The sequence below is a fragment of the Limulus polyphemus genome, unplaced genomic scaffold, assembly GCF_000517525.1.
Source record: "Limulus polyphemus unplaced genomic scaffold, Limulus_polyphemus-2.1.2 Scaffold441, whole genome shotgun sequence".
Classification (NCBI taxonomy): domain Eukaryota; kingdom Metazoa; phylum Arthropoda; class Merostomata; order Xiphosura; family Limulidae; genus Limulus; species Limulus polyphemus.
The window spans coordinates 444,479-456,139 of NW_013666051.1; the positions used below are offsets into that span (position 1 = coordinate 444,479).

At 29.7% G+C, this 11,661-nt stretch overlaps 1 protein-coding gene across 1 annotated transcript in view; it reads left to right on the forward strand.

Moving 5' to 3' along the window:
* The first annotated feature begins 813 nt into the window (after positions 1-813).
* Positions 814-11,661, forward strand: part of LOC106458308 (E3 ubiquitin-protein ligase UBR5-like) — a 111,276-nt gene continuing 100,428 nt past the window's right edge. The window contains exons 1-2 of the mRNA XM_022384477.1: positions 814-1,159; positions 1,490-1,642. Coding sequence (XP_022240185.1) covers positions 1,581-1,642 — 62 coding nt within the window. The 5' untranslated portion in view covers positions 814-1,159; positions 1,490-1,580. The remainder of the gene's footprint in view (positions 1,160-1,489; positions 1,643-11,661) is intronic.

An 11,661-nucleotide genomic window follows, 5' to 3' on the forward strand; every position in this document is an offset into this window, starting at 1 on the left:
AGTACATGATAATTCTAGAAACGTTGCGTCACGTGGTCATGTGACTCGCTGACGCAACAATATGTTATGAAAAACTGCATACATCTAGAACAAGTGATAAAAATTCTACTATAAAATACGAAGGTAGAAACAACGGGGCTATTTTTCTCAGGGCAGGTGACTACTTGCAGCACGATTTGCCATTCCTATCCAAAAATAATGAGGTCGTATGCCAGTGTAAAAGATTGCTGTCTATTTCCACATATTATATATAGAAATATTTACCATAAGAATGTCACTTGATAACGTAGGTGAATGACTCAGTACAATAAGTAACAGGACAAAGGGAACTTTGCGACTTCCTTGCTTTCTTTACCAACGTTGTCGATTAAATCTACATATACTTGCATGTATGAAAAAGTATGAACATTTTTCAGTTTTCTTGAGTCTTCAATAAGGGGGTTAAAAACACCTAGTATGCCGTTTAGTTCACTCCTGGGTTTTCTAAATTTATTTTTATTATATTTTACTCGAAAAAAGTGATTTTGTGGAAAATATCCAATTTTCTGGTGTTTTTTTCTTTTGTTATTCGTGAAAGTCATTAGATTTATCGTACTGTATGGACATATTTGGTCTATAGAAAAAATTAAAACATTAGGCGTCAAGATGAGGTTGAGGCGTCTTAGTCGCATAAGCGAATCGTGTGATGACGCTGTTCGCGGAATAATGCTGCTTAGAGTTTTACCGTGTGCTGAGGGAATTGAAAGGTGTTACATATAAGTTATAACTAATCAAACGTTAATGAAATATCCCATTCTTGTTTGGAATTAGCTAAAAGAAAGATACATTTTCATCTATTTATATTATATTGTATATTTTAAAACCTAAACCCTGAACTTTTGCGTTAAAAGTGGTTTATTTTCGTAGTTATTATTACCAAAGTACCATGTGATCTCGGCTTGTAGAGTTGTACGTTACATCTAGTATATTAGGCTTATAGACTTGTTATATTGAAGTTAAAATATCACTGGTGGTATGATACTCAGTTCTGACTTAGTAAGTTAAGCCTAATTTTCGTTTCTGGGCGACATTCTAGTATATATAGATACGACTTTTTCTCATAGAAATAGTAAATTAAACTACATCGTTAACATTACGACACACTAGTTTCTGGAAAATTGTGAGTCATTATCCATATTAACGAGTTATTGTTTTGTTATTCACTGATTCAGTAGCCTGCTACATATTGAACTATCGATAAAAAGAGTTCAACTTTATTTTATTAAAATTTAAAATTAAATGTTTATAACTAGTAATAGTAGTATAACTTACTATATTATATATTGTATAAGTGAAATTGTGGCTTATAACTTACAGAACATACAAAAGTATATAGTATTACTAATATAGGCTATAGCTGTAAGTTGTAAGTAACTAAGGTAAGTAAGTACTAGTAGTTGTTCAACCACGTTTTGCAAACTGAACGAAACTGAATAATTTTACGGTTTAGATCATAAAACGTGAGGTACACAGGTCAGGAGAAGGAAATCACAAACAATATCATATGGTTTAATCTATGAAGTTGAGAAAAAGGAAAGAAAATGACATCAATTCATTTTGTAATTCACCCATTACCTGGAAATGAAGAACAGTTAAATGAAAGGTAAGTATTTGCAATATTTTTAATTTTGACTTAAGACTTTTAGAGACAAGCTAAAGTTTAAGTTTGAATCCTAAGGACTTTCACTATTAGTATCAGTAGTACTACCTCAGGCACATATAATTATTCTGGGTTTTGAGCACATTGGACTTGCAATATGAAACATTGTGAGTGAAAGGAATGAATAATTTAAAACTATGTCAACTATACTATGTTTGTTGTATGCAGTGCCAAGAAGGTCTTTCATCCAATACCCGGGGTTCATATCACAACTTTTTTGTCCTATAATACATGGGATACTTGGGGGGGGGGAGCAGAAACATGAAGTAGACTCAGAGTGCATTAATTGCTATCAAAAGATAATTTAAAATAATAGTATAATGTAAAAAGCAAGGTCATAGAAAGCTTTTCAATAAAAACAAAACTTAAATTTTGCATTTTATATGTATGTATACCTACCCATCATAACTGTAAAAATACTCAAACTTACATCACACACATTATCAATCAAACTATTAAGCAAGTTTGTAATTTTAACTTAAAAATATTTGTTGAGAAACAAGCTTGCAACTAGTTCATAAAAATAAAACTTACTCCACAGTATTGAATGTTGTATATCTGATTTTACTTTCTACCACTAAAATATACCATCAATAGGAATTGTTCAAACTTCTAACAAATTGAAACTGAATCAGATCTCTAATTCTTCATCTCTAGAAATAAACTTACAAGTCGGACAAATATTTGGTAAATGCCCTGTGATTATATTAAGTTCAAGGTAATGCATTTTGGTTGTCATAATTTATATCATATGTTTAATATAGATGGGAAACCACTCAATAGTACCACTGAAGAAAAGGGCCTTGTTAAAGTAGTAGATATGTCACTTAAGCAATTGAAAAAGTTCTATATTGCTAGTAGTAAAGCCAATAGAATTTAGGATGTGTTTATAGACATATTGGTTACAAGTCAAAATAGTAATTATCTTTATACAAATTACTAGTTAGTTCTTAGTGCAAATATTGTATAAAAATTTTGGTCTCCTTATCTAAAAAAGGGGATTGACTTGTATTGGAAATGTTTGAGAGAAGTGCTATTATGATGATTCTTGGGGTAGAACATTACATTATTGGAATATATTAAGATATTTTAAACATATTAGCTCTTGAGAAAAAGGGGTAAGAGTTAAGTTTATCAGCATGATAAGGGTGTTTGATTTTGCTGTTCTTTTTTTTTTTTAATAATACCACAAGAGTATAAAAGTTTAAGATTGGAAAAAAACAAGGTAGCGCAGTTGCATTTTACTAAGAGGGTGATTGACTTGTGGAATGAGTTGCCAAGTGGAGTAATGGAGGCCAGTACTTTCTAGGAGTTTAAGAGATGAGTCAATGATTTCCTTAAAAATAAAAGGTTAATTTAAATATTTACTTTTCTCAAGGGTGGGTATGTAAGGACAGCCTTAAGGAGAAAATTGTCCCTTATTGTCTGTATGTTATCTTATTTAAAGATGTATAAACCTTTCTTAATTTTTCCATGTTAATATTATTACTGTTATAGAAAACATTGTACACAATATTTTGCATGAAGGTGCTTCATGATCTGGCACAAGGTTAGAATAACTTTCTTGCTCTTTAATTAAATATCCAAACCTATAGAATCATTAACTAGTTTTCTCTGTTCTCTATAGTTAAAAACTTAGCAGAGTTTAGGGTTTTATATTCAATTGCATTTGAATAATTTTTTCTACCCAGAAAATCAATGATTCTCTTACATAAGGACTTGAAAGGTCCTTTTGAATAAGAGAAGCATTCCCATTAGAATTTATGGGTTTTTTTACATGTTAGTTTCATTGAAGAATTTAAAAATACCCCCCCCCCCCAAAAAAAAACTAATAGAAATAAAGGTTCTAAAATAAACCTCGTTATCCTATTAAAAATTGCGTTTTAATATAACTTTTGTCTTTTTACATTAAGTTACTTTTCTGCTAAGTTTTTAGCATTTCATCCAATCCCTCATTCATTCAATGCTCTGATTAATTTTTATGTACTGCCCTTTATCAAAAGCTCCCTGAAAGTCATGATGACACAACTTCAAACAGAATGCCCTCATAAAAAAAAAAAGTGAGAAGCCATAGTTAGAAACAAAATCTTCAAAACACTGGCAAGAAAAGAAGGTTCCTTCAGTCTTGTGCTCCTTATCTTAGGAAAGACATTGAATTATTGAAAAGGGTTCATAGGAGGGTTACTAGAATGGTGCCTGAAATGGAGGGGTTGTCATACGAGGAGAGGTTGAAATCTCTTAAATTGTTTTCTCTTGAAAAAATTAGAATTAGTGGGGATCTGATTAAGGTGTTTAAAGGGTTTGTAAAGGTAATTGATAGTGTTGATGGATCATCTTTTTTCATATTTAACAGTGAGAATAGCAGAGCTAGAGGACACAAATATAAATTTTGGAAGGGTAGGAGTCATCTTCAGCTTAGACAGTCTTATTTTTCTAACAGGGTGGTTGACCTCTGGAATGGGTTGCCTTCAGATGTTGTAATGGTAGTAAATTTAAGTGAGTTTAAGAGAAAGCTTTTCTCCCAATTTCAGAGATCTTGTTTCACTACAAATGTTACGGTGTGAACTGATTACGTTGAGGTATAATTTTTTGTCCATTTTATTTACAATTACAGCATAATTATGGTTAGGATTTTTCAACATTAATTGTTTTATCCTCATATATTACTGATTATTAATTTCTTGAATCAACCAGCTCATTATTATAGAAAAACGGGCAAAAAAAGGGATCTAGTCTTGATCCTAGAGGAAGTTAAGTAACTGCAGCATCAATAGGAGAAAGCTACATTAATAATATTACAATAAAAATTGCAATATTTTTGTTTTGAACACTGTTTATTATGTAGCTGGAACAGGTTCCATTGAAAAGAGTGTCAAGCTATCACAAGTTTTATTGAGATGCAATATCATGTCTTCATCAGTTAACAGCTCCTGCCTGATCAGCTTAAGTATTTTATTTGTTCCCCATACATCTTGGTTGCAAGAATAGAGTGAAAAAACAAACTTACAAAAAGTTTTTAGAATTAAGAAAGGAAACATAAAATCTTTAAGAATAGAAGAAAAGACATGACAGAAAGCCATTTGCCCATAGAGGTCATCCTTAAGTTAAAAAGAAATTATAACAAAAATTATTTATTTTCCTTTGTCCAACTTAACTGTAGCCCGTTACATCCATATTCATATCTATAAATTTTTTAAAAGGGTTAAAAATAACTGCACTAACTACATTATCAGATAATTCATTCTACAAGTTTGTATTTCTAACCAGAAATATATATTCTGTATAACACTTCAATATTGGGATTTCCAAAGCTTAAACTGTGCATTTTGTAATGTTTTAGTAATAGCGTATGAGATTAGTTAAGCATGGTGAAAGGTGTCTATGTATATGGAAAAACTAAAACAATAATTTGCTTATAAAGTTTATGAAGTGTGGATATTGTGTAGAAAATAGCAGTATGAAAAGAACTGTAGAAGTTTTTTTATAGTGCATGTCAATGCCAGTGATGGCATATCTAAACAGTTATGACAAGATCCATAGATATTTTTGAGTTACAAGGAAAAATAACAACATGAAATAGCCTTTTCATGAGTTCTTGTATGTGTTAGGTATTCACAAGGTTTTTGATCAGGATGCAAGGATTAAGCAAGAGATTACCAAGGATGTGTTTAGATCATAAGGGAAACTGGTTAGATTGGTAGTGTACATATAAGGCTAATGAAGAGATTTTAATGTGTGATACATATTAGTTGGGAAGTAATAATGACTTGGTTAAGGCTGTTTAAAACTAAGTTTAAATAGAGATTAAACCTTTTTATAATGGTGTATATTGCCATGGATTTTTGAAAAAAAATCGTAAAATATTTAGTTATAAAGGAGTTGAAAATAAGTTTAGCTTATTTTTATTAATACAGTAGTCTTTGTAGTAAGTTTTCAGAATTAGAAGAATTGTTTGTGGTTAGCCTATTGTATACCGTTCGTATAACAAAATCTGTATAATGATCAAGAAAGTGTTATTGTATGAAGTTCTTAAGGTATTTTGTGGGCCATGGGTCAGTGCTAATTAAAGAGGAATGAGTAATATTTTCCATAGGAGGTGATCGAATGCTTTTATTTTGGATAGTGAAAACAAAAGTGGAATTTTTAGATTGAGGTTCATTAAAATAATAATTCTTATTGGCATTTTCAACAAGCTTCCTGATCAGATCACGGATTATGATAGAAATATATACAGATTAGTTGTATAGCTGATAGAAATAGAGTTATTGAGAATAAGATACTTTAATTTCTATCTTCTCTGCATGAGGCTAAAACTATCTTAACCCTTTCTAGACAGGTCCTGGTTGAAAGGCCATGTCATCGTGTTTATTGACTAGCATTCAAAATTTTATTAAACTACTATTTCATGAATTTATCAGTTTGGTATCAAACTGTATATTATAATTCAAATTTTAGTATTATACCTTACTCAATTTCTTAATTTAAAAGTAAATAATAAAAAAACACAGTTAAACATTGATTTTTGAGTCACTTGGTATGTTGAATGCAGCACTGGTTCAAATTAGATGTTTGTGATGTCAAAATACTAAGTCTATAGTTTTGTATGAATTATGAACTCAGTTTGCTAAGATATTGCTCCTGTAATATATCAAACACAGTGGCACCCCTTTCCATTTTTGGAAATGGTCCCTTATGTACACTTTTCTACATATGACATGAATAACCAATCGGAAGCTCAGAATGTCCCCAAGTGGCTTTCTCAGCCATTTTAATGTGTTTGTACACCAGATCTTTCTTTCAAACCAAGATTTCAAGGAAGTAGGTTGTGTCTTTAGTCTGCTCAAAATTTTATACTTGTTTAGACTGAAATACAGTTTAGTTACTAAGCTTGATAGATTAGTGGAATTTTATGGTATTGATATAGTAATTTATGATTTTTTTTGGTAATTCAACTGTATATATAAAACCTACAAAAATTATTTTGTTCCATATCCTCCATGTGCAAAATTGTAATAGGCTTAGCTACCAACATCAAGCAGAAACCAAGTACAAAGGTCATAACTAGAAGAGATAATTGTTTTCTTCTTTATTTACTGTTCTATGTTTTAAGAAAAATAAGTTTAAGAACTTATTTCTAAATAGCAATAATCTATATACATATATAATGTATAACAATGGAAATGTGACTGTATTTTACAAAATACTAATCTACTAAAACACAACCAAGACAGGTCACTTTGTAAAGACTAAAGGTCAGTTTTATATTATTGGATGCGGTAACATGAGTGCACATGCACTGCATCATTGTAACTTCTGTATTGTTAGCCTAGCATGGCTGAAACATCAATATAATAAAAATAATAAATATATATAAATGTATAATGTTATGAAATTTAAGCTATTTAGTCTAAACATTTATGTTTTCATGTTATAATTTGTAGTCATTCTAGAACGAAAAAGGCATAATTTATATTAATTTCCTAATTTTCTAACATGGTTACAAGATCAGTCAAATCTACCAAACCAGTACAGAGATTCATTACCGAAAATAATAGATAAAATATAAAGTTTTTTTCTTAAGAAACATTTGGTAACTATCTGGACATTCTAAAGATTTTACATGTGAAATTTGAAAATTTTCTGATGCACAAAAGTATTTTTAATCTTGAAATGAAAATTACTTTGCATGTAAGGCAACATGTGAAAGGAAAAAAAAAGCCATGAAAAAAAAACATTGCTTTACAAACTTTAAGACTTAATAAAATATTTGATATTTTGTTTATGTAAGCATTGTAATGTTTTTGATAATCTAAAATTAGAAAGCATATGTTAATGAAATTTTGCAAAGTTATAGCATGAAAATTATAACAAGCACAAAATGGTTATGAAGTCAGTCCTAGGGACCTAGTCTGTGCAGAAAGAGTTAAGGTTGTGGAGATTATCTTTCATTTTCAGTTTATATTTTGTTTATAGTATTGAAGAGGATATGGTTAGAAATATAGTTGCACAACAAGAATATTAAGAAGAATGTTAATATTACATTTACTTCCAGTATTATTGGATATAAAAGTTTGGGTGGTTATTGAGACGTGAAAAGTGAAAATGAACCTTAAAATGTTATTGTTAGATCAATTAAATTAGCTGAAAAGAAATGTTTTCCAGGAGTTGAATTATGGAACCACTTGCTAGCCATTAAATGTAAGTAAAAGCAAAAAAATTTCCCATACTTGATTCTGGTGTATTTCTTACATGTATGTCATTTGTCACATAAGCTCTTTGTGTTACAATAAAGTTTGTGTGACAAATGTAAATTATTAACAGCTAATAATGGATTGTTCAGAACCATTTTTTTTTCTTATTCAACATTTCACTCTACAACCTTCTGCATAATGATTTGGGACTGGTCTGGCTTGTTGATATTACCCATGTTTGAATACCTGGAGTCTTAATTTCTGGCTTTACTTTGCAGAAATCATTTCTTAAGATATGAATTACAATTTACACATGTCCAGTATTGGAGTGTAATATTTAAATGCTAGTTATCTTGCCACAAATAAAAGGTTTTACGTACACCACATTCAAGATAAATGTAATTCATATTTCTGACAGCATCAGACCATTTAACAATTAAGGGTTTTTGAGTCTTTTCAATTCATCATGTAGTAACTATGTAGAAACTAAAGGTTAAGATTTATGAATGCTCTTATGTCATGTGACAATAAAACTGAGTTTAAGTATTCTTTTTAATGGTTTCTTTTGAAATGAAGGAATTAAATCATAGATGATATAAACTGAATTATATATGACATTATGAAGCTAATTTCATTGACAGAGATTGCTAGTAAAGTTGTTTAATTATGTTTTGAATGTAACTCGGTAAAACCTTATGACAAGCACAGTAGCAGATATCCTAATAGAAACGGTTATTAGAGTGCAAAAAGTGGTGATATACATAACTGGGTCTTTTTCTGATTAGTAGTTGAAGATGGCTAGTGGGATACATTATGTGGTTATTTGTGAGTTGTGTGAATATCTATTTTCCAATATTTATGTCAACAATTGGAATAGCTTCCTGGAGAGTAATATTCTCAAATATACTGATGAAACCAGAGAGAATACTTTTATTAAGAAAAAAGTATAGTTTGTGATTAAGCCAAAATGTGAAAAATAGGTTATAGTATTGAGAAGTGCTGAGGATCATTGATGTTGAGGAATGGATGGTAATGCTCTTTCCATTGTTAATAAATATTAATTTTGATCCTTTGTTAATTAAATCATGCAAATGAAGGAATGTTTTGAGAATGAGTCTTACTGACTGACTTAGCTTCACTAGAAGCTTGTTTGAAGCTACAGTTGTACTGATTGTCACTGTGCCAAATATTTTCTCCATCAACAGTCTCTTATGTTTGAGGAGCATGATCATTCATATGCTCAATTGTGACTGTAATTTGTTATCTTTATTTATTGGTCACATTGAAATTTCAGTGTTCATAGTTAGTCTCTGTTCTTCAATGTAGAATAAATTGGCATACAAAGGTAGGACAGGAATTATAGTATCTGCCATTCTTTGTCACTTACAAATGCTTTTTGTTGCGAAATAGGCTTAACACAAACATACTTTTAGACATCGTGTGGCAAAGTTAGCAACTTTGTGAGGAATATCAATGGAGAAAATGGATCTTTGTACCATTATTAAATAAGTGATTGTATCACCACTAAAGCTAGGTGATCACCTTGATTAATTAATATAATGAGTTACTTATGGGTATTGATTACATATATTAATGTCACTTCAAATAACCAATTAATTTAAATTACAATTAAAAGAATTAATGTTAGGAAAATAATCAACTAATCAAAATTAGCATTTCCAGTTAATACTGTTTTAAATTATTCCATCTATCCAAGTAATCAGAACATTGCCAGTATGATTTCCCATTGGTCTTTTTTTTATTGATTCAAAGTTGTTCAGCTTAATTGATTAGTGTCATGACTCTTGAAAATAATCAACTAATTTAAATTAATATTTCTGCTTATTACTATTTTCAATTATTCCAACAACCGATTATCAAATTCATTCAGCTGTAATCACCATTCATATATAATATTCTGTTAGGGGTTAAATAGTGAACTACAAAATTCATTTGCATTATTTTTGACACATTCTGGATTCTTGCTGTTATTGGCATAGAAATAAAAATATCAATAATTGGATGAAAATAACTTGTTTTAAATTGTGCACTTTATCAAATTAAAAAGAATTCATTCAGTACTTAACTTGTTCTAACAGTTAAAATTACAGATAAATACATTTGCATTGATAAAACTTCCACATTTTAATGGAAATATTGATGAGAGCAATCACTTACAAACAAATTTCTAGGAGAGTGAATTGTAATTCTTGTAGATTGTACAAGCACAAGAGACTGCACCAACCTTGGTAAAGTTGGTTTTTAGTTTTCTCTTAATGTTTGTTGCATTCAAAATTATTGTTAAATCTGAATCTTGATCCAATTACTGACTGATCAGTGAGTTAATAAACTTGCAATATATGTGCTTATGTGTGTATAATCACATACACATGTATGCATATTATAGTACCTGTATGATGTACACTTCTATCATATGTTGCCTTATTGATTTCATGTGAATATTTTCATGTGATGAGATCAGTACATTATGATCCTTTACTCTTCTTGTATAGTAGTCTGTAATTGTTAAGAAGTATGAAAAATCTGATTGTGTAAAAAATAAATACAGTGCTAGTTTTTAAATATATGTATAAATGTTTTGCTTTCCATATTTTTATGCTTTTCTAAAAGCTTTTATTGCAAGTTTGAAAATCAGCTGTAATCAGATGTGTTTACTGAAAAAATATGTTGAGCCTGTAAAATCTAATTTTGTTTTACATTTTCCAATACTTTTGGTGTATTAGGAAACTACTTTTGTAGGGTTTTTAGAAAGGGTAGTGGTGTAATTTTTGTTTTTTGTAAAATTCCACTTCCATATAAATATGCCTTTATTTTAAAAGATTTGTAAAACCTTAATTTGACTGTGATTTACGTTTGTTAATTTTAAACATGTAAATAAACCTATATAAGGGGTCACTAGAATGGTTATTTCTGGTGTTCTAAGTTTAACCTATATAGACAAGTTAATAAATTTAGTTTTATTGTCACAAATCATAATCTTTTTCATATCTAGGAATTGTCAACTTCAAATAACTAAGTGTGAAGTGTTCTCAGATTTAAGTAGTTAGTTTCCCTCTAGTTAATTAGTCAAGATTATGATTAAGTTGTTTAATATTGTGAAAATGATCAATTAATATAAATTAGTTTTCCAGTTGTTATTCTTTTCAATTATTACAACTATCCAAGTAATCAAAATTTTTCCATTATTTGAAGATAGCTTTTATATATGCAGAAACATCTGTTAGCTGAGTTCTTGCACAGATGTTTCCGCATATAAAAGCTATCTTCAAGTCTTGCCATTATGTTTGTTAAGCATAAAACTGTATAATGGGCTATCTGTGCTCTCCTCACTGTGAGTATGTTTTGGATATTGGAGGTAGGGGATTTCCTGATGAATCTAGGGTTTTGGGTTCAGTTTCTACCAAACTTACTTGTTCTGTTTTTGATATGGCAAAGCTATTAACCCTTGGCCATTTTGTCTTATCGTGAGGGCAAAATTACATTTGTGAATTGAAAAATTATCGAGAACTTATCTTTTTTTAAATTTCAGATTTTCTCATTGTAAATAGTGGCATAAAATTCAATTACTTGTACAAAATTGTATTATTTAATGAAGTTTAAAGAGGAATTTAATGAAAAAAATTCTAAAATACGTTTGAGACTATAAATAAGCACCTCTAAAAAGAAATTTTTTCACTTCAGCACTGGTCCTGCCATCTATGATTGGTATGTAAACCTTTTTCTAGTTTGTTTTCTTTATAAAACAGCATC